The 22,379-nt window shown below is 41.4% G+C and overlaps 1 protein-coding gene across 5 annotated transcripts; it reads left to right on the forward strand.

Annotated features, from left to right (window-relative positions):
• Positions 1 to 207: 207 nt before the first annotated feature.
• On the forward strand, positions 208 to 17,070 carry fbxl4 (F-box and leucine-rich repeat protein 4). Of its 5 annotated transcripts, none has more exons than XM_013276507.3 (9): positions 208 to 790; positions 3,035 to 3,665; positions 5,137 to 5,470; positions 6,637 to 6,881; positions 7,130 to 7,343; positions 9,102 to 9,173; positions 11,840 to 11,964; positions 12,342 to 12,529; positions 13,280 to 17,070. In XM_013276507.3, exons 2-9 carry the CDS (start codon positions 3,169 to 3,171, stop codon positions 13,441 to 13,443), a joined length of 1,839 nt encoding a protein of 612 aa, XP_013131961.1. In that variant the 5' UTR covers positions 208 to 790; positions 3,035 to 3,168; the 3' UTR covers positions 13,444 to 17,070. The 5 variants fall into 5 exon arrangements, with proteins under 5 accessions (XP_013131961.1, XP_005472609.1, XP_003453528.1 ...); XM_005472552.4 differs by having other exon boundaries at positions 208 to 780; XM_003453480.5 differs by having other exon boundaries at positions 208 to 557.
• Positions 17,071 to 22,379: the final 5,309 nt, after the last annotated feature.

The raw sequence follows: 22,379 nt of genomic DNA on the forward strand, positions 1-22,379 counted from the left end.
AACCAAAGAACTACTTTTCCCACAATCCTTTGCTTTAAAAGAAGCCGACCGGATGTTGATAATTTGTTGTACAGCAATGGTGTGACATTTAAAGTTCATACGTAACTTGTACTTTTCAGGTTTCTGCGTCTTATCTAATCACACGTTTTGACAAAAACCACCAAAATTGGTCATGTTCCGTTTTTGTTGACGATATTTGAACACAGACAGTTATTTAGTGCCGCACTGGTGCAATGATAGGGAGAAAAAAGCAGCGGTCTTCCAAAATGCATTACTTTCCCCCTGGAGCTTCGCATCATGTTTTGTAGGAATAACTCGTGTAGTGTTAGTAATAATACTGATACTTCTCTAATACTTAAAACACACAAAGATGAAGGGTTACCCAGATTATGTTGTTGACTGTGCTGTGCGCTTCCTGAGTAATTGTGTTGACCGATTGTTACATGAAAGCAACAAAAGGTAAACGTCAAGAATGTTTGATTGTTGAAATCTTTCTGAACGGCTATGGAAGGAAGAGAGTTTCTTCTCGTCAGTGGATTTATTGATCTACGTTCACTGTAAATTTTGTCCTCTTTGATCGCTCGGCTTTGCACAGCAACCCTTACGGAAGCTAACAGTTCATGTTTTGACAGCTCAACCTGTGTGTCTGCTAGCTAGCTGCCTACCTAACACTAACTACTTATCGTTAGCTAACACTGACAGCACTAGCTGTGGGAGACTGCTCACTTTATTGATCAAGGACTTGGGAAAAGACAGTTTCTTCGTGGCAGCTGGCTTAAAGTAAGCTTACGTATGTCAGAATTCGTTTACCTAATGTAATGTCGAAATGCCTTCAAAGTTAGCAAGGTTGGAGGGCTAGTTTAGCTAGCTTCAAATGCACAATGAAATATCAAAGGTTACATTTGCAAGACAGGCTTAGCATTCATTCTGAAAACGCTACACTTCCTTTTCTCTTCCCGTACAGTATTAATAAAGCCACATTATTGTCAGAACTGTAGTATTTTTACAATATTGTTAGTATTTTATGTGTACAGTTAAACCTAATGTAGTTTTATCAAAACGTGCTTGTTATGTCTAAACATCACTGGCTTTTATGTAATTGTTTTTTAATGTTAAAGGCGGTTAATGTAGGGTTGGTAGGGATTCGTGTCCTTTTACTGCTTGTAGGGCTATTCGTTTGTTTACACATAAGCACAGGATGTCCCTGGCAAACGTGTACTGCTCACTGCAGCCTACAGCTGGGTCAGTCTGTGATATTGAAAACCTGTGAGGCAGGAGTGTCAGGCACCAGACCCAGAAGTTTCTGGTATCATGTAGCCACTCTTGATTTGTGGCTACCAGGCACCATTAAGTACCAGGATGTCTTGAAGCCTGAATATTGTAGTCAGTGCTAGAGCTTTCTGATGGTTTCAAGCGTTAACATGGATTTAACCGCTACAGTATGCATTTTGGCTTGATACATGTCTTGGCGTGTTTCATTTAACCGCAAACTACTGCATGTAGTTATGAAGAAAAGTAGTTCATAGAAATGCCACACGCAAGCAGCGGTACAAGGCTACCTTTAGAAGATTGGCAGCTGCGGGTCACAGAAGTGCTTGGTTTGTTTGCAGAATAAGTATTCATTAAATAAGCAAAAGTTTTCTTCTCAGAAAGTGTCAAAGTGGTTAAAATAGTGAAGAAACCTTTTTTTGCATGTGCAAATTACCACTAGAAATTAGATACACAGATCCAGCTTTTTCAGTTTCTGTGATAATATAGATTCACTGCCGATACAAGTGTTGATTAACAAGCTGTAATTTGTCATTGTGAAAAACTTGAATCATTTGTCTACAAGAAATCATCAAAATGTAAAAATAAGTATATACATGTACAGTCATGATAAGAAGAAGCTGCAAATATTTTAATTAACATTTTTATATATCAGCACAAATTACAAAACATGGTTCTTAGTAAGTCTTACCTTTCAAAAAAATATAACCTCAGATAACCAACAACATTTTACATATTGCACAGCATCATTATTTGTTTAACAAATGAAAAAGGAGAAGCTCTGGCAGTTTACTGGTGCGGACAAGCCAGGTGTGTGTTAACACAAGGCTAAAGAGGAAATACATCAGCAGTGAGTTTGGAGAAACAACTGTTGCTGTCCATCAATCTGGGAAGGGTTAAAAGACCATTTCCAAACAATTTGAAGTCTGTCATTCTGCAGTGGAAAAAAAAGTGCAAAAACATTGAAGACAGTTGCCAATTTTCCCTGGAGTGTATCTCCCAGCAGATGCATCCCAAGGTCAGGCTGTGCTTGGAGACGGTGCAATTGGAAGAAGTATGGCTTGTTTAGAAGGATTTCAGGAGAAAATCTCTTCTTTCTAAAAAAACAAAACATGGCAGCTCAGCTTAGATTTGCAAAGTTACATCTGAACAAGACACAAGACTTCTAGAACAGTGTCCTTTAAACAGACAAGCTAATATGGAGATATTTGCCCATAATGCATGGCGGTGGATGGGTGATGATTAGGGCTCTAAAAGCTGCTGAAACCGGGCATGTGCTTAGTCTTTCACACACTGCTTCTGCATTTTTGGCTTAATTTTTGTTAAATGAATAGGGATGCGTCATATGATGTTGTTCTTCTGACCTTGTATTTATTTGATTTTAAGACCTGCTACAGGGTGGATGATTTTATCTTTTGTCCTGTTATGTGAAAACCTTGTGTTGAAAGCAGGTCTTTTTTTTATGACAGCCCTAAAGAAATGTATTGAATGTATTGATTATTTATTAGTATAATCATGCACAACATAAAGTAGCGCCTTCTCCACATGGAACTTTTTTTGTTTTTGTTTTTGTTTTTGCAAATCTTCAATTTATATTCAGCCAAAAATGTATTATTGCTTTTTGCTATTTTCATTTAAATTTAGGATTCAGATATCCAAAATGATCAAGTTTATATCGGGACTAAGCAGAAATTGGTCCCTCTGTGGTGTCTTAGACCTGCTGTCTTGCTCTTCTCACTCTTGTTTGTCTCTGCCTAACCCACAGGTCATGCATGCAGCCAGCCTTCTAGCCTGCGCTTTGTTCATCCCCAGCGCTTGAGATAATGTTCTACCCGTAGGTGGAGGGTTTTCCTCCTACTCCGTTTCTCCCCACTGCCCCCATCAGTCCCAGAGTTCCCTATGTTAACCCTGTTGAGCATGTTTTACTATATCTGTCTGCGGCGGCGCTCCAGGAGTGGAACTCGAGGCGAGGCTCTGACCAGTCGACGGGCTGTGGAATCTGGCCAGAGAGCGGTACTGCCAGTCAGTGTGGAGGTGGAGCAGTACGCCAAAGAGGTTTTGGACTTCAGCTCCCACTATGGCAGTGAGAATAGCATGTCTTACACCATGTGGAACCTGGCAGGGGTGCCTAACGTCTACCCCAGCTCAGGGGACTTCACCCAGACAGCTGTATTCAGAACTTATGGGACATGGTGGGAACAGTGTGCCAGTGCTCCGCTGCCTTTTCGTCGCACTCCGAAAGGCTTCTACAGTAAGGATTACATTGAGCTAGGCTTTGAGGAGCCCGTCTACCCGACAGCAGTGGAGGTGTTTGAGACCTATTACCCTGGAGCCATCGTCCAGATCCTGGCCTGCTCTCATAATCCTTTCACCCAGAACCCGCCTACTGATGTCAGGTAACAATAGTTCCTCCACACTATGCCATTTCTAAAACTTAGAATACCAGTAAATTGCACAGTTTTCGATTACATAAACAGGCTTCAGTGTTTGGATAAAATCCAGTTGGCATTTCATAGAGTAAAGTACTGCTTGGCCAGAATTTCTACCAGAAAACTACCAGAAACCTGGCAGAGGATGCAATGGGAGTAGCTTGTTACAATTCGTCATCACAGATAATTTCTTCAACAATCTACCTGCTTTAGCACTAACTGCTAATTGTCAAGGGACTCACACTGGACAGTGGAGCTGCATGTATGCAGAGACTGAGCTTTTTTAATTTCTTAGTTCCGACTTGAAGACAAAGTATTACGTATAGGAGAGCACTAAATCATATTTAGCCATGTTTGCATGCAGATAAATGATTTAGGCTACCTTGATTAAAAAAACTGATGAAATTGTATAAAGTCATAAGATTTGCCTGGATCTTTATTCACTTTTTATAGTAGCTTTAGCTTGGTGTTTATTGCCTCGTGTTAGGTGTTGCCTTATGTTGCAATTGGTCCTGCTCTTGGTGCAGTCTCTCAGTTCATTAACAAGTCATAGAATCTCCTCCCCCACAAGCCTGCTTTCCTCTGATTGGCTGCCCCTTTCATAGAATACTTTAAAAAAAAAAAAACGTGTAGAGCAAAGATTACTAAATGAGGTACATTGTCATTGACACCATGGAGAGTAGAGTATTAGCTTTTAGTCTGAAGCCTCAACTTCTGGCTTGTAAGGATTATTTGTATGTGCACTGAGACACACAGGGAGCCAAAAAAAGAAGTGAGACAGAAGTCAGAGTATACAATTCTGATGGATTATGAATGTGGTCAGCTGCTAAAAGCCATTTAAAGTAGTCCCACTATTTAAGAGTGCATGATCAGCACTGGAGTTTTGGACCTGATACTGATTTTTAGAGAGTGTAAAGTTTTGATATCACTATATCATTAGTCTTTATAATATTACATATGCCTGATTTATATGTTTGATTTATATTGAAAACAGACAATGATGGAGTTGTTATTTAGTAACTTTCCAATGTGTTTCACAACCTGTGAACATGTGTTGCATAAAGTACTGATAGTACTGCAAACAACAGAGGGAAACCTGCTCTGCTTGGTAAGCTATGTAAAAACATAATTTACAAGTTACACCGCACTTCTTTAAAAAAATATTTACTGTAATAAAGACAGTTTTCATATGGGGGCATATCTGACAACATATATGGTCAAATCCATCTGTCTCTGCTTAATAGAAATATGTTAAGATAAAGAGGCAAACACTGTTGTGCACAATGCCACACACAGGCTGCAGTCTTAAGAACATTGTTACGACTGTATTTTCCTGCTGCTTTCAACGAGTACCTAGAGTAGTGCGAAGTAGTCTTAATAGCATTATATAGATCAAAGAATGTTATTTTTATATTTGCACATGCTTTGTGTTGTCCAGGTGGGAGGTGTTGTGGTCTGGCGAGCCCACCAAGGTGCTGACTCCACAGGCTCGCCAGTTTTCCCCTAAAATAAAGCATATCGGCTTCCCAACCAACCTGTTGCGTCTAGAGGTGAACAGCTCTTTGCTGGACTATTACACCGAACTGGATGCTGTTATCCTGCGTGGGGTAAAAGAGAGGCCCATGCTGGCTCTCTATAAAATGCCCATCATTGACATCAGTGACCTGAGCGACAGCGAAGAGGAGCTGTCTGATGTGGGAGGTCCTTTCAGGCAAGGAGATGGCAAGCACCAGAGGACAGGAAATGGCTACTTTGACAAACTGCCATATGAGGTGATTACAGACCTTAATAACAAATCAGAAGGCTTGCGTTATCCAAGCCTGGGTTGAAAGTTTAGATGCGCACAATGAAATAAAACTGCATTTTTTTCTTTTTTGATCCTGTTTGCTTAATGGTACAGACAGGAGTATTTTCGATCTGTACCTCTCTAATAAATATTAGGTTTAACCATTTCCTATCACACTGTTTCTATTTTGACAAGCACAGAGATCCAACCTGACTTCTTAGCTGCCACCCTCAAAACTTCTACAATTACTGCCTGAAAGTTGCAATATGTAAAATCCCTCTTTTGAAGATGTTCCAGTAACACGCAGTAGTCTTACATACAGGTTGAAGGTGCTGCAGTCATTTCTTTGCAAACAAAACATTTGCAAAGCTGATTATTTGAAGTGTTTTAAAGCTTTCTTTATGCACATCAAGTTTTTTCCTTATTATATGTGCTCAGCATGTGTGCACATGTGCACTGTTTTGTTGTTGTTGTGTTTAAAAAAAAAATGTGTCCCACACAAACACACGAACACTGCGGCTTGAACCCATTCTGGCACTTTCTTGATCTTGCACTCACAGACAGAGTCATTTTCATGCCATACAGACGTATCATGTTGTCTGAGGCGAGCTTCAAAACACCGGCAGTACTCTTGATAGTTGTTCTCTTATCTCCTATCCAAACCACTGCCATTAACAGCAGTCTTCACAACCGCTGTGTGTTTGTTTCAGAAACACAATATAGCTATTATCTGTCAGCTGATACCAGCTTGAACACAGTGTATTGTTAATCCACTGTGACACACACACACACGCACAACCATTCTTTCTCTTTGAGAGACACACGAATGCGGTGCAAAACAAGCCGGCTCACCTCACCGCTGATCCTGCTATCGGTGCTGTGTCTCCCAGATAACCACTATTTAGATCTGCCTGACAGAGGGGACGCAATTAACATTCTCCACTCTACACTGAACTATTTTCTCTTCTCTGCTAGGTTCCACTATTCTTTAATGTTCTCTATTATGTGTTATTTTCTGCTTATGTTCTCTTACAAGATCAAACATGTCTTGTCTCTCACCCTCCTCGTATCTTACCATTTCTCCTCTCCTTTCCTCTCCTCTCCTCCCCTCGTCTCCTATCTTAACCCCTCTCCCCCGTCTCCCGTCCACAGCTCATCCAGCTGATACTGAGCCACCTGACCCTGCCAGACCTCTGCCGTCTGGCCCAGAGCTGTAAGCTGCTGCACCAGCACTGCTGTGACCCGCTACAGTACACCCAGCTGAGTCTGCAGCCTTACTGGGCCCGGCTGAGTGACGCCTCCCTGGGACACCTGCAGAGCCGCTGCACCCTCCTCCAGAGGCTCAACCTGTCCTGGACCGGCAACCGTGGAGCCCTTACCCTGACGGGCTTCAGCAGGTCAGACTATCAGCGGGCCACGAATGGCAGCAAACAGGGAAATGACCTTGGAAAGTAGCAATAGAAGTAAAAGCACTTTTTAAAGGAGGAGCATACTGAAATAAAGAAAATCGGTTTACACGTTCTTCTGTAAATGATTGAAAAATAAATTAAGAAAAGGATGAAGGACTACTGGGGAATTGATGGCTCTTTTGATGGTTTTTGTTTTTGGCCTCCTGTCACTCATTTCTCTCAATCTCCCGCCTTAGTTTCATGAAGGCCTGTGGTCTCAGCCTGGTCTGCCTGGAAATGTCATGCTGCCACTTCCTGAACGAAGCCTGTCTCGAGGTCATCTCCCAGACTTGTCCTGGACTCCAGGAGCTCAACCTGTCCTCCTGTGATCGTCTCCACCCACAGGCCTTCACGCACATCTCAAAACTTACACGCCTCCGCAGGCTGGTGCTTTACCGAACAAAGATAGAGGTATGCAGTGCAAACAGTGTCTCTGCGAAACTATGATCAAAGTGATTCCTGTGGACTTCAATCTGTCTTGTTTAAATATTGAGCAGGTCAAATTGTTGTTTGGTTAATGATATATCCAATACTCTGGCTATTTATAATTTGCAGACTGCTCCTTTTTCTAAATGTATAAAATGTTTTTATTCACCACTGATACTGAGCTGTTACAAAAAGATTACAAAAAGATTTTTTTTTAAAGGAATTATTGTCCGTCTTTTGAATATCTAGAATATCAGAGATTTTCAAGAGGTAAATTCCACGCGGGGAAAAGGTCAGAGAATTTAGTCACTTTTCTGATACAGAATTTGCAACAGAATTTGATCAATTGTATCTAATAAAGCAGAAAATCCCTTTTGGGTTTGCATCAGGAAGGGCATCTGGCGTAAAAATCTGCCAAATCAAACCTGAGGAGCTGCCCACTGTGACGACCCCTTGAGATAAAAGAGCAGCCAGAGGCAGCTTTTATCTTCTTAAAGGGGACCTGCTCATCGCCAAATCTGTACTTTTACTCTTGGACTGTATTAGAGTAGCTTTGCATGATCCACAGTTCAAATGAATCCTTTATCTTACACTAAGCCTTGGTGCAAACCGATTTAGCTCATGTCATAACCTCTTTCATTGCTAGGCCACATGAACTGTTACCAAGGGCCTCCACTGGCCTGCGCGCCCCTGTTCAGGAACTCAGGTTTTACAGCGTTAACATACTGATTACTTATGACTTTTCTGTGATAAGGTATCTGTAAACACTTAAAACCACATTTTCCTCATTCATAAAGTCTGAGGTGCACCTTTTCTTATTTAGTTAATCATCTGATGAACTCCTTTGTTTCGCTTGAAACATGCATGTAGTATAAGTTTGATTCCTATTGAACAAAACTTCCCAAAAATGTACCTTAATGGAAAAACTAATGATTTCTCCTTAAGAAAGATTTAAGATGAACTGAGTAAACTCTGATTCTAGAGGGTGCTGAATATACATCGCCTGTATTCAAGCTCAGGCATGTCTGATGCGTAATATCACTGTGCCTTGTTTTGGTGGTGCACCTCAGCGTTTCTCTAGTGTTTGTCATGTTTCAGAGTGACGTTGTGGGCAACAGACGGTGTAGAGTTTCTGCGGTGGAGCCAGGCAGCGTGCTGCAGGTTGTTTACACCCGGACAGACAGAGCGAGCCGTGTGTCTGTTTGAGGCCCTGACATCTCAGCTGTCATTACCTTGTCACTGCTCTAATTAAATGGCTAGCTTACGGGAGAGAGGCACTTATAAAAATGCCTGACACCGAGTCGAGCACACGCGCGCACACGCAGACAAGAGGCTTTCACTTTCATGTCTGACACATTCTCCTACCGCTGAGGTACATGTGTTGGCAGTTGCAGCACTGAATTCTGATATCTCCATATACTAGTTGTAGTGCTGCTCAAGAGGCCTCCGTTTTCACTTTTTTCACTCTACAAGGAGATGGAAAAATTGTCTCCTGTGCTTTATTAAAAATCTTTTAATCCTGAAAGTGCTGGGTGTGCCAGGTTACAGACAGGAAGTCACTTAAACAGGAACTTTAGGTGACATGACTGGATTTGTTACCGCTACTAAAACCTATGTTGCTTTAAATGATCTTATATATAGATTTACACTCAGGTAAGATGCTACCAGTGTTTTAAATCTCTTTTGTTCTTTCTACCTACCTGGTTTTCACTTGTGCACCTCTGTCTCTCATTTCCTCCACAGCAAACAGCCATCTTAAGCATTGTGACTTTCTGCATAGAGCTAAGACACCTCAACCTGGGGAGCTGTGTGAGGGTGAGAATGTGCACACATATGAAGTTTCAAAGAAAACTACAATCTTAACTATTACCTTTCATTTTGGAAGCTTGTCTAGATGCCAGATAGGAAGATGAAAGAGAGCCCTGTGATCCCTGGCAAATGGCTTAGTCACACTGGAGTAAAAATAGGACAGCAATATTATCGTAACTGCGAAAAATCTGTGCTTATATAATTGAATTTTTGAATTTAATGTTTTTTTGCATTAAAAAACTGATTACAAGTAGTTGCAGCACCCACTTGTGCGATTGCACAGGTTGTCTGGTGGAAGGCAACCTGTCTGCAAACAACGGTGGCCTGATTCAAACTGACTGGAATCACTCTGATTAGTGAAGGTTTCAAGTAAATAATGTTTAATTTATAAACACAAACAGTTTGAAAATGCAGTCAACGTGTGAGCCAGTCTGTGCAGATAAGCGCAACTCATCTGTAACATGCCAATTTGCTCTAATGAATCAAGTCAGCTGGTGGCCAATTGTTTGCGTTCTGGTTATATTCCTACATAAAATCAAGGTTACCAAGCACCTACAGTATATCACGTTGCAGTTAAATCGCTGTCCTGAAGTAGCAACGTCTCTATTTTTGGAGGAATTGCTTCTGTTGAATTTCTGAGATTCTCGCTCGACTCTGTAAGTAGTTAATATTGATTTCTGTGTATGTACACTGCAACAGATTTGCAATTGTTGACAGTTTATCACAAGTTAATCACTGTATTAACACAAAATGATTGCATGTAATTGCCAACTTGACCCAGTTCAGTAGCTAGCTGACAGCACAGCTGACAAACTGATAGGCAAATCACTCTTATCACCATCTTGACACGCCAAAGTCTCTTTGAAGATGGCAACTAACTGGGAGTGGTCAAGACCTTGTCCCTGTCTGTGACAGAATTGCAAGGTCATTGCACAAGGTCACAATAATTTTGGTCATACTCCAACCGCTGGTTTTCTTAGTGTGACTGTTGCATAATGCCTCAGTCACACAGGCCTAGACACCATTTGGCCACCCCTTGGCATACTCTACTGGCTAGCGATAAATATGTATACCCTGACTGGTTAGTGAGTGATTACTGGAGGTTTCTGGCTGTTGCCAAGTGAACTCAGATGCCAAGAGGGTGCTGCACCATGCACTCCTTGCGATTGCTCACCTTAGTGTTTGCATGGAAGACACCCATTTGGAAACACTAATCATAGCATGGTAATGAGACCTGGAAAAACGTGCGTTTTAAGACCAAAACCAAGTTTCACTACTGCTCCATGGTTAGACAGCAGTGACATTAAGCTTCTTCCATGCAAACTACAGGCAACCATTGCAACTTGCTGGAGGCCAAACAAGTTGTCAGTGCAGCACCGTGTACCTCTTTACAACCGATTTCACCCAGTGACAGCAAACACCAACAACCACTTGAAAACCAGTCTGGGGATACACATTTTTCACTAACAGCCGGTGGTTGGCATGGGGTAACTGGCTAATCTTTGTGCAGAGGCCTAAATATTGGTATCAATTGCAGCTGTTTACAGTCTGTGCTAAGATAAGATAATTGGTTGGTAGTTATAGACTTCTGTGAGAGAGGTGTCATTCTCCTGTTACTCCTTTAATGATGTTTGGCTCACTGAATATGTGGGGATTGGTATACAGCAACTGTTGTAGACAGATATGTATGATGATATTAAAGTACAGTATGTTTTATTATTAACATAATTTAGAATTATTAATGAGACATTTTAATAAATGTTTAGTGTGTCGTGATGATAATGATGGGGCATCTGTGTGTGTTTAACTCCCTAAAAAAAGTTTACAACTGACTAACTTTGATGCAAATACTGATATAATACATGAGAAAATCCTCTTGCGGTCTTTCTTAAGGCATAACTGTCATCATCAGAAATAAAGTTATGCAACATTTGGCAAGAGAAATGCATAAAGACAGCGACTCTTTCTGCCAGAGTTTAAATATCCATCACTGCTAACTCTGAGAAATGTTCTTGCTGTCATTTTTGTAGCTGAGGTATCTGCTCGGGCTGTTTTTAGTTGTTAAATTGCATTTCTTTGCTTTCATCTTTGGATGAAACAATGAAATATGGCCAGCATTACCTGACACCAAAGAACAATAACAGCCTCGCAAACATAAATCAGTTCCTGAAAGAGTATTTTGTTTTTGTTTTTTACGGTGAAAGTATTCCGCGTTAGTGCTTTGTTCTTTTGCTCTCTCGAGGAAGCGAGGTTACGAGCCACAAGCCGGGTGATGCCGCTAATCAGCTTTTTATTATCGCAGCATTTCAAAAGTTTGTTCAGAATATATTAGATAGTTAGAGAGAAATGACTATTGACTGACTCATCCTGACAGCATCATCTTCCTTTACGATATCCTAAAGGCACATTTTTAAAAGCCTGGGACTGTGGCAGTATGTCACCCCATAGAAGAAGAGTATTGTAGATGAGCACAGATCACAGCACCTCTGCCTTTACATCGCTCACACCGACGTGTACAAATCATAACATCTGAATCAACTGCAGCATACGACGAGGGTGGTGTTGCACATTAAAGCGGGTCTGAATCGTCCAAAGGTCCCTCTGGGAACTGGCTGGTGTGCTGCAAATGCTGCACATTGTGTAGAGAGTAAATGCTTCTGTCTCACTTGCAGATCGAAGACTATGATGTTGTAGCCAGTATGCTGGCCACTCGCTGTCGCTCGCTGTGCTCTCTGGACCTGTGGCGTTGCAGAAACCTGACCGATCGAGGCCTGACTGAGCTCGTCTCAGGGTGCAGGTAGGCACTTGAAGCTACTGTTGTTTGTAACACCTGCAGACTCCAGGCATGTGCAGAATAACCATTCATAACAGCTTTTTAAAAAAGTGCTAATTTTGCCCCAAAATAAGATTTCAGGAAGCTCCTCCCCCTCTCTGCTTCTACAACCATCTTTTTGCTTTGTGGAGAGTTTTTATAGCTTTCAGTTCAGGATTCTTCTCATATAACATCTTTAGTTGTAACGTTGTCCAGGACATGAAATGGTGTTTGTTTCCTCTGTGATTGCTTTGTTTTTGTTAAATCACTAACACATTAGAGACACTGCATGGTTTCTCTGTGAATATCCAAATTTGTCCTTGCGTCACCCCAGTTTATGTGTTGGCTCTGTTGTTGCTCAGGATGCTGGAGGAACTGGACCTGGGCTGGTGTCCCACGCTGCAGAGCAGTACGGGATGTTTCCAGCACCTCGCCCGCAGCCTTCCACGTCTGCGCAAGCTCTTCCTCACTGCCAATCGCACTGTCTGCGACTCAGACATAGAGGAGCTGGCAGCCAGCTGCCCCTGTCTGAGGCATCTCGACATTCTGGGTAAGATCTCCCTCACACATATTTGGAAACAAATGTTTGCCTTATTAATCATTTGTTAATGAGTGTCAAATTTGTGGTTATTCGGTCATCACTTATGTTTCATCACGTTGGTGTATAAAGCTCCCCATCAGAGCAGCATAGCCACAACTTAACTTTTATTTTTTTTTATAAGAGACTTTGTCATAAATGTCAGTTGTGCAACTGCATTTTTGATTTAGCTCATCATTCACTTATCATATTCACAGCAGGCCCATTCCCAGTATAGCATTTGAGGGGTGAAAAAAAACTTCAAATTAACCTCGAACACAAACTCAAATAATCAGCTTAATATTGGTATACAGTAATGCTCAGTAAGCAAAGTTACAGCAGCACACCATAGCAGTAACACTTTAGTTCCAGTTGCATAAGTTGATGTTTTTGACAGCACAGTAGCTTCAGTGTTATTCAGCCTATGCTGATGTGTCAGTTCTTTGGTTATTTCAGATGTGCTTCAGTGGTTGACTCGCTGGAAGGTGTGCAAATGATTTTGGTCTGGACTCTATGATCTGTGTGAACTGGCAGAGAGAAACTTTTACTTCATTTACAAAGAAAATACACACTCTGTTTCCTTCTTAAGAAATAGCAGGACATACAAATATAATTGTTTTTATTTCTCAGCTCTGTGTTTTGTTTTGTTTTGTTTTTTGCCGTTTTTTTGTGAAACGTTTTTCACCTTCTGCGTGTCCCTGTTGTGATTCGTCTGCCGGACAGGTACACGGTCAGTGAGCGCCGCCTCACTGAAGAAACTCCTCCAGTCGTGTCCTCAGCTTGTCCTCCTGGACGTCTCCTTCTGCTCACAGATAGACATGCGCGTCGTCCAGGAGCTCTCTGGCCTCTTCCCCAATGTGGCCATCAAGAAAAGCTTCACTCAGTGACCCCAGCATCGGCTCATTTCCCACTACTGAGATGTAGCAAGTGGAGGGAGGTACTGGTCAGCACATACTGCCCCAGAGTGATTCAGAGGCAGGTCAGATGCAGGAGGAGATTGCAGACCTGCCTCTGCTTGTATCACGGACAAGATCTTCTTTTAGCGGTCAGTATATAAAGCGGTGGGACTGGGCGAAGAGGATTTTACTGGCTTTAGTGAACCTAAATGACTGCAGATTTGTAGGAGCAGGATTATACAACATAAGACACTTGTATTTTTGGGTGGGGGTTTTGTTTGTTTGTTTTTTAAATCAGGGTTGTTGCAGTGAAGCTGCCACATGTTCCCACAATATGAATCAGCACTTACAGTATGTATTGCCAGATAACACACGGCAAGGAAATATGCCTTACCACTAGAAATCACACATGAACAAAGCAACATTTTTGAGAAAACTTCTTTTAAGCATCTTTTTAGGAAAACAAATGGAACACAAAGCGCTCATACCTATTACTGGACTTCACATAATAATATTAGCTACAGATCAGGGCCTTGGTCAGTGCCTTGTTTGATTGTGGAATATGAACGGGCTGGTTTATATATGAAGGTCTTTCTGGTGGTGTTTATCAGCATTCACTCACTTTCATTGAATCATAGTGGATGGTGTTGCGTTCAAAGGGGCTTTAAAGGTGAAAACAGCTGCACTGGATGCAATGCACTGTGGTTAGTGTTATTCTTTTTTTTTTTTTTACTTTAATGAGACTATCACAAGTTAATATGTGTTGCTACAAACTGCAGGATCATATACAAGGATCTCATCATTAAATGTCCATGCACTAGAGATTTAGCGATGGTGTGTTTTCATCAATGGGAAAAAAATAATTGTTTTTATTTCCACATGCTCTAAAATTGCAGGAGTACAGAAAACACCTAAAGGCATCAAATCAAAAGATACGCACACTGACTCATTTGAAATAAAAGCACAGAGAAGTAATGAAGATGCTATTTAAGATGACATGAAACAAATCTAAAATCTTTTCCTCTCCAACTCTCAGTTAGGCACTTTTGGTCCAGCAGTTAACATTTTCAGTAGGATAATATGAAAGAATTTCCAACTGTATTACCTGGGCAGCTGTTAATGTGTCACCACATATCAGACACTTCAGGTGAATGTAATAATATTCTATATTAAATCCAAGTGTTAACAAGTAAGAAATACAGGGGTAGTTATTAACTAAATTTATGCTATATGCATGTGTGGAACTGGAGGGCTTTGTTGGATTGCTGTGTAGATACAGTACATCAGACAATTCAGTGGACTAAATGAAATAGAAAGTTAATGGTAATCGGGGTGCTTGATAATTGGTTTTACTTGGACCTTATAGGTTGTGTACACATTTCAGTGTAAGCAAATTGGGGCCTTTAGGCTAAATGTTTGTTTCCTCAAGTTTAAAAGTCACTGGCTCCTCCACCAAGGTGAGAGCTCAGGCAGAGGAGTGTTTTCAGTGCTGTTTTTCTGTCAGCAAGTTTACACAAGCTGAGCTTCATGAAACTTGGAGAGCTGGGCTCAGGCATTAAAATTAGCTGCAAATGCAGAACACCTTCTTTGAAAGTGCAAGATAGGCCCTCTGCAGTGTCATAATGTTAGTGCTGTTTCTGTTGTCGTTCCTGTTGAGCTCTGTCACTGCTGTCTGACTACAGCCGACTACATAACCCACTCCGATCAAATTCCACCGCTGAGGAGGAGTGCTGTAAATTAAGCCGAGGACGTAATGTTAACGAGTGTAAGTTCTATATGTGACCTCAGTATTTGTCCTCAAACTCAGGGGCTATATATAATCTCATTTTCATTCAATGTCACTTTTTTAAAAACATGTTTTACTCCAGAAACCAGCACAAAGGACATCTTTACAGAAAGTAACACCAGACTTGAGTTAGCTTTAAGGTTACCGGGCTTTGGTGTTGCTCACAACAAACACACGTGACACAAATCGTCAGTTAGCGCTGGTGTAACAGAGATATTAGTCTTATTGAGTGTTGAATGTTGCAGTAATTGTATGAAAAATGTACTGCTGCTGATTATTTATTTTTTGTAATATATGAAGCCAAGGCTGCAGTGTGGGAGACGTGCTTGAAGAGCATTTTTATGTTTGAAACAAACTTGAATTTTTAGTTGAAGCACATGCTACTAGTCAATATTTGTGCCTTATGCTCCTGTTTGAATGTTGTGTCCAAGTGGTTTAGATTGTGGTGAAGTGCTTCGCTTTTTTTTTTTTTTTTTAATGCCCTTCAACCAAAGTAATAACACATTAACCTGGTCGTCATCAGTCTCACACCTATATTTGACCAGTTTATATGCCATATACTTTATATCAGCCATGTTAATTATTGCAAAGTGTAGAGCTATATATGCAAAAAATGGTTTATTTATATTTCCCTGTGCAATTAAAGTGTTATTTATACTCATTATTGATTGATGTTTAAATGGTAATATACAATTTGGGAAACTGTTTCTTGTTTTTTTGGGGGGGTATTTTGCGTAGCTTAGCACTAAGATTGAAAGTATGCCTTTACCTAGCCTAACATGAAGTGGAAATGTTTTAGCCTGGCTCAGCATAAAGACTGAAAACATGCCTTTAGCCTGACTTAGCAGTAAGAATGTCCGCTAAACCTCCAGTCACGCGGGCCTACAGACCAATCAGCAACCTGTCCCCGGTAACCCAAAATATTCCAGGAACTTAAAAAAGACTGAAATTCAGATTTGAATGCACATATTTTCCCATCAGCCAGTTGCTTAAGCTTTAAGAAATAAATATGGCAGCAACATTTCCGTTCTGCAGCTACAGTCATTACCTTTCTAAACACCTTAAAAATGACTTCCTACACTGTTCCTGCTTCCAGTCTCTGTGCTGAGCTAGGCTAAAACCAGAGCAGTCCCGGCTGCGCAGAAGTCAAACACATATCGATCTTCCAGTCTTGTTATTGGTGTGGGTATGGTTAAATTGCTGCATAAGGCTGAGAAATTAATACTTGGGTTATTTCCAGTTTTGTTTTAAACAGGTGTGGTAACAGTAGCACACCAGCCCTTTCACTAATGCATCAGTTTTGCCCAGCCCACCCAAATTTTTAATACATTTTGATGTTTTTTTTTCTTTTTTGAATTAATCCTTTTTTTATCCAGGTAAACATCTCATTTCGAAGAGAGACCTGGTATCATGTAATTATGTAATTATGTCAGTAATGACTACTGCACCACAGTGAAAACACTGTCAGCGTTATACTTTGTACAGCAACTATCTGCAACAGCATTAATTTGCAAAGGCAAAACTATTTAAAAAGTGAGCACCACTCTCAGATCATCACTGTTTGACCAGTGATGCAGTTTGGTGTGTTTTTCTGAGGTGGCCCTATGCTTTTTTTTTTTTTTTTTCTTCCTCTAATGAATATGCAGTCTCTCTTCTCCCACTCTGGATATGTGATCAACCTTTGTGCCATGAACTGGGAGGACCTGCAGTGGCGCTCCCTCCGCTGCAGCGTGAAAGCCACTGTTGTGTAAAGAGATTGTGTGCCTCTGTCGCGATGAAATGCGGTGCTTCACTTTCACCAGGTTTTAAATAAACTGAAAGCTGATGACTGAGTGTGTGTGGCTCGTTTTTGATCCTGTAGGAGCAGAGATGTAAGCAATCTGACTGTAGAACAAAGTGGCTGCGAAGGCATTAACTCGCTCATATTCTATTTTCTCTTATTCTTCAGCTTCATTGAACAGCACGCCACTGCCGCCGAAACAAATGGAAATTGCGCCGCTGTATCATGTTGGGGCTTCTTAAGGAGAGAGTCGTCTAAGTGTGATTTGGGGTTGGAGGCTTGGGGGGGGGGAGTAGGCTCGTCTACTGAATCCACAACAACTAGCAGAGCCATTAGTCAGGATGAGTGACTGGATAGTCGTTGTGGAATGATCCTTTTTGCCTTAACCCTCTGCCATTTTACAGTCTATTAATACCACAGGGAGAAGTGACATTAGCTTGTCTTCTTAACGGCCTTTTAATGAATTGTTTATGCCTGGTTTAATGATGTATATTGTGGCCCTGTAATGTGCCCTAATGACGGAGAACGAGGCGGCCTCGGCTGAAGTATTAATTTGGACTGCCTCCCCAATGATTATTCCTCAGCCACTAACGTCGCCGCCGCAGCCGTGCGTGCTTGCGCGCGAGCGTGGATGCAAACGTGATTCATGGAGGCTTTCCGCTCTGCACTACAGCTTGATTTCTTGCTGTCACGCTCCTCTACGAGGCTGATATATCCAGGGGGGGTTCCACAGCAATTAGTTCAGCTTTTTATTTGTCTTTCAAGTGCCTACAGACATAGCTTGATGAATCTGCAGGGGGAATATATGGATGGAAATATTGTTCCTGAATAATAAATCCAGCGTTTAAAAAGTAAATGGGAGGGGGGTTAGGGAGTGGTGTCACAAGGTCTCTCCGTGCCTTTTTGCCCCTCCCCCTCCTTGTATCTCCAGATGGCGTGAGTGACACAAGAGCATACCTGGACAAAGCTGACAGCAGAAACAGTCTTCTCTGTGGTCTACCTCCTCTGAGCCCTCCTCAGGCTGGGATTCGACAGGCCTCAGACCTGCCTGAGGGAGACCTCACTGTGATACCCATCATTATGTGGCTTGGTGCTGCTTCTCTAGTTTCCCTCCTTGGACTCTAATAATGAAGACATCCCTGACAGTCCTCATCGTTGAGTCTGAAGCTTATTACTTTTGTTATGTTTTTAAGGATATTGAATGTCAGCACTCAGTTTCTTAAATCTATTCCGAGCACTGAACTCAACAGGGTGGTGTTTTGAAGCTACAGGGGTACACTGTTTCTTTAGCCGTCTGTGCATCCACGAGGATAACTGTTTTTATTTGTACATGTTGCCAAACTGTGATACCTCGCCCTAATTATTGTAAACAAAGTGCCACCACACAGTGACTCTTCAGAGATCCGATCTGATGCTGGCTGAAGAGATGCGGTGCTTGTTTCTCAAAATGAACTCACTCTATCCTGTTACATCAAGTCCTTCTTTTTTTTTTTTTTGGTCTCCTTTCAGAAAATTGATTTTCTGGGACTAAAAAAAATTCTGGCCTCTCTTTGCAGGTTATGGCCTCAGTGTTCGACGTGAGTTACAAGGAGAGACTTTCCTTGTTGAGATTGTTTCCTTTGAAGAATTTTTAGGAGCCTGAAGTGTTTTTTTTTTCCTTCTTATCCGTCTAATCATAGTGTGACCCGTCAGCATTATCTCGGGTCTCCTCATTCAAAATGAACAACACAGTTTTTCTTGTTTTGAACCAAACAGCCATCCTGCAGATTTCACACCAACTTTGACCTGGTGGCACAGATAATTAGAAATGTATTAAAGTGACATCTGCATTATTAAAACAGAGAGTTGCCTGCAAATGATGGCCTTAGTCACGTCTTTTTTTTGTTTCCCCCCAATAAACAGAGAAAGAATAGAGTCAAAGTGTGTGTGAATTTAGAGAGTAGACAGCTTAGTCTTACTCTTTCAATATTTTCAGTTTTGAACTACAACTGTAATCTACTTACTTGAATTTTAGACTGTTCCCTTGTGAGTATCTGTCTTTATTAAAATATAATATAATATAATATTGGCTCATTGTCAAGACATCCATCCAGAACCGGTTTTGCTGCTGCCTACATGAGGTTTTTTTTCAAAATCTTCACATATCCTTCTTCATGGTCCCTTCCACCTTGATGAGATTCCCAGTTCCAGGTGTACTGAAGCATCCTTACAGCATAACACTCCCACCACCATGTTTCACTGTGAACAATGTTCTTTGGGTTTTATGTCTTTTCCTTCTGTCTCCAAACATAATCAGCATGTCTGTCCAGAGAGCTCTAGTTTCGTGTCATCTGTCCAGAGGACGCGTTCCAGTAAACATAATCTTTCTCCAAGTTGTCCTTAGCGTACTTCAGTCTGGCTAGAATGTGTCTCTTCTTTCTCTTGTCCACTTCACAGACCACTTATATGCAGAATTCTAGTGATTGTCTTCTTTACATCAACAGTCCTGACTTTGCTAAGTCATTCATTCATGTCTTGGCAGTTGTTCTGGGTTCTTCAGACACATCTCTCACTAGTTTGCTTTGGAGTTTTTCGTTTCCTGCTTCTGCCAGGCTTGTTCTGTACTGTGTGGCTCTCTTTGAATTTCTTGATGATACATCTCACTCCAGTTCTTGACACTTGGAGGCTCAGTGATAACTTTGTGTATCCATCTCCTGCTTTGTGAGCATCCACAATTCTTTTTCTCAAGTCTAAACAGATGTCTTTTGTATTTGGCGTGATGTTTTCTCCACTGACAGCTCAAACCCTTGCTGAAGTTTTTTATATTGTGTGTAAATTGGAAGATAACCCTCAGTTTTAAATTGCTTTTACAGCTTAGAGCGATACAAAGGTGAAGCATATCATTGCACAGCAGTGGTTCGTGCTATGGCTCAGTAAAAAGGGGACTAATAATGCTGGTAAATTTGTTTTTTTCAGAAATAATTCTGTGATTATAGAAATATAATTGCACTGTTAAAAAAAAATTGACAGAAACTTTAAATTTCATATGGAAGCATTTTTTTTGTCCTCATCTTTGTGTGTTTTTAAAATGTTTTTTTTTTTTTAATATTTAGGAGCTCATAAGGCTATCTTTTCACAGGTTTGAATTAAAGCTTGAAGTAGAGACAACTCAGCGTAAATAAGGAAGCTTTGAAGAGGGGTATGATTTGGTTCAAATGCACCAGTTAAATGTTATTGTGGCCAATGATGCATTTACAGTGGACATAAAAGCTTTATTTGTCCACCTAAAGCTTCCTGCTCTTACACCGGGCCTTCACGGCGCGGGTCTGGCACAGGATGTGTGCGACGGCCGTGCTGAAGGATGAGCATGTTTCACAAACAGGCCGAGCAATTATAGCCCGAATAATTATGCGCTGAAGGGGAGACACGACTCGCCCCGCTGATCAGCAAAGTTCATGTGAAGTTATAATTAAACAATAACTCGTTTACAAATGAACGCACACGCGCGTTTGTGTGCTTAAGTGTGCAAAGTGTAATTAGCTGCGATGCATCTGAGTGAAACCGAAACAACAACAATGTCAAATGGTGGAATTATGTTCTGCTCGTGAGCTTGTATCACTGTTATCTGTGTGTGTTTCTGTGTGTGTGGAGGAGGAGGAGGTGTGAGTAAAGAGAGACTGACAGATGAAATGAGCGATTGTTGGGCTGATTGGTCCTCACAGGACTCAGAGATGGACCCTGATGTTTGATGCTTTGTACAAACGCATTAAGTGGAGATCACTGTGGAGGGGATGGATGGCTAAAACGTTCATGTTCAAAATCAATTAGACCCCTGAAATTCACACTGAAACACTGCGTATTTATACACACAGTGTTAAACTAGATTTCTGTGATCTGAGTGAGATTCTGATATGTATCCACATTTGTCCAATCACACTTACACCTAACACCCCCCCCCCCCCCTCCCCACCTTAGCAAGTTAGTAAAACCTCTAATTGCACATGCTCATCTAGTGGCAGGGCTGAACGTGCTGAGTCAGCGATGCTCCTTAAATCTCACACTGTACACCCCTACTTCATTACCCACCGCGGGAGACAGTGGCTGCTTCTGTCACTAGAAGAGAACAAACCCCCCCGCCCCCAATGCTGTCGAGGTAAGTTTACATACAGACGAGGCCTTTCTAATGGAGGTGAGACATGACAACCTGACTCATACTTGTGTAAAAGACTCCTTTCACAATCAGCTTGTAGTTTGTAGGGCCCACAGTGAGCACGAATCTGGGCAGGGATGTGGAGCTTGGTGGAGGCTTGAAGAATCACTTGCACTTTGCTCAACCCCACAAAGAGACTGGCCAGCCATGAATGGTAAAGATATAACCAGTGGAAAACTGCTCCACTGCACTTTTATTTATTTTCAATTGTCCAACTACAATTCATAATTACAAACTCCTTCCTTTCATGGGGGACGCTAACATTAAAGCCTGATTTTATGTAATTAATAAACTGTAACATCTTTTCAACTTTTAACATTTCCGCACATTGAATTTTTCCCCCTTTTTGTTTTGTTTTTATGAATGAAAAGTAACTTCTTCCATCTGGTAGGACAGTTAAACGGTCGAACAATGAACCTGACTTTCATCTGTCAGCTGTCAGAATATGAACTTTAAAAAAAAAAACCCAAAAAAGTATCCAACATAATATCCCCAAAGACCAGAGAAGCCTTCTATTCCACGTTTCTGTCGTGAAAGAAAAACTTGACCCGACCTCCTGACTCCTTGACTTCAGTTTTTTTTTGCTTTGCACTCACCCCCGAGGCTCCTGCTGGTGTCGCAAGATGGCGCTAGAGCATCGACCATGTCCCCCTCCCCCCGAACCCTCCCGCTTCTCTTCCTCTGCTCGGCTCAGTCAGCGCCACAGCATCAGCACAACAGCTTTCCCTCCTTGTCTGTGAGCCTAATGGGAAATTTCAAGTCACCTAAATAAAAAGGAAGGTGTAATTAACGCGACGCGCTATTAATTGCATCTGCTAGAGAGCGGATGAAGGGCACGAGGGCGCACTTTTTCCCCTTTTTGAAATTTTATTTTTGAAAATTTTTTTTACTACAGCGCTTCACAAAAGTCTACTTCAGAGATCAGAGAGTGGCAGAAGGGGGCTTTAAATGCCGGGGTCATTTCATACCAGGCGTCCAAATGCCAGGTCAAACGGTGAGTGGTGGTGGTGGTGATGGTGTTTTTTCCCACATCAAAACAACGCGTGAAGACGCGCTCTCTGGCAAGCTGGTATTACATCATCATCGTCTCGTATAGGTTAAATTAAGCACGTTAGCGTTGATTAAAATGACACCCACCTTGAATTGAGGATATCTGCATATTTTTTCTTTTT

The sequence above is a fragment of the Oreochromis niloticus genome, linkage group LG11 (genome assembly GCF_001858045.2).
Source record: "Oreochromis niloticus isolate F11D_XX linkage group LG11, O_niloticus_UMD_NMBU, whole genome shotgun sequence".
In the NCBI taxonomy this organism is placed as follows: Eukaryota; Metazoa; Chordata; class Actinopteri; order Cichliformes; family Cichlidae; genus Oreochromis; species Oreochromis niloticus.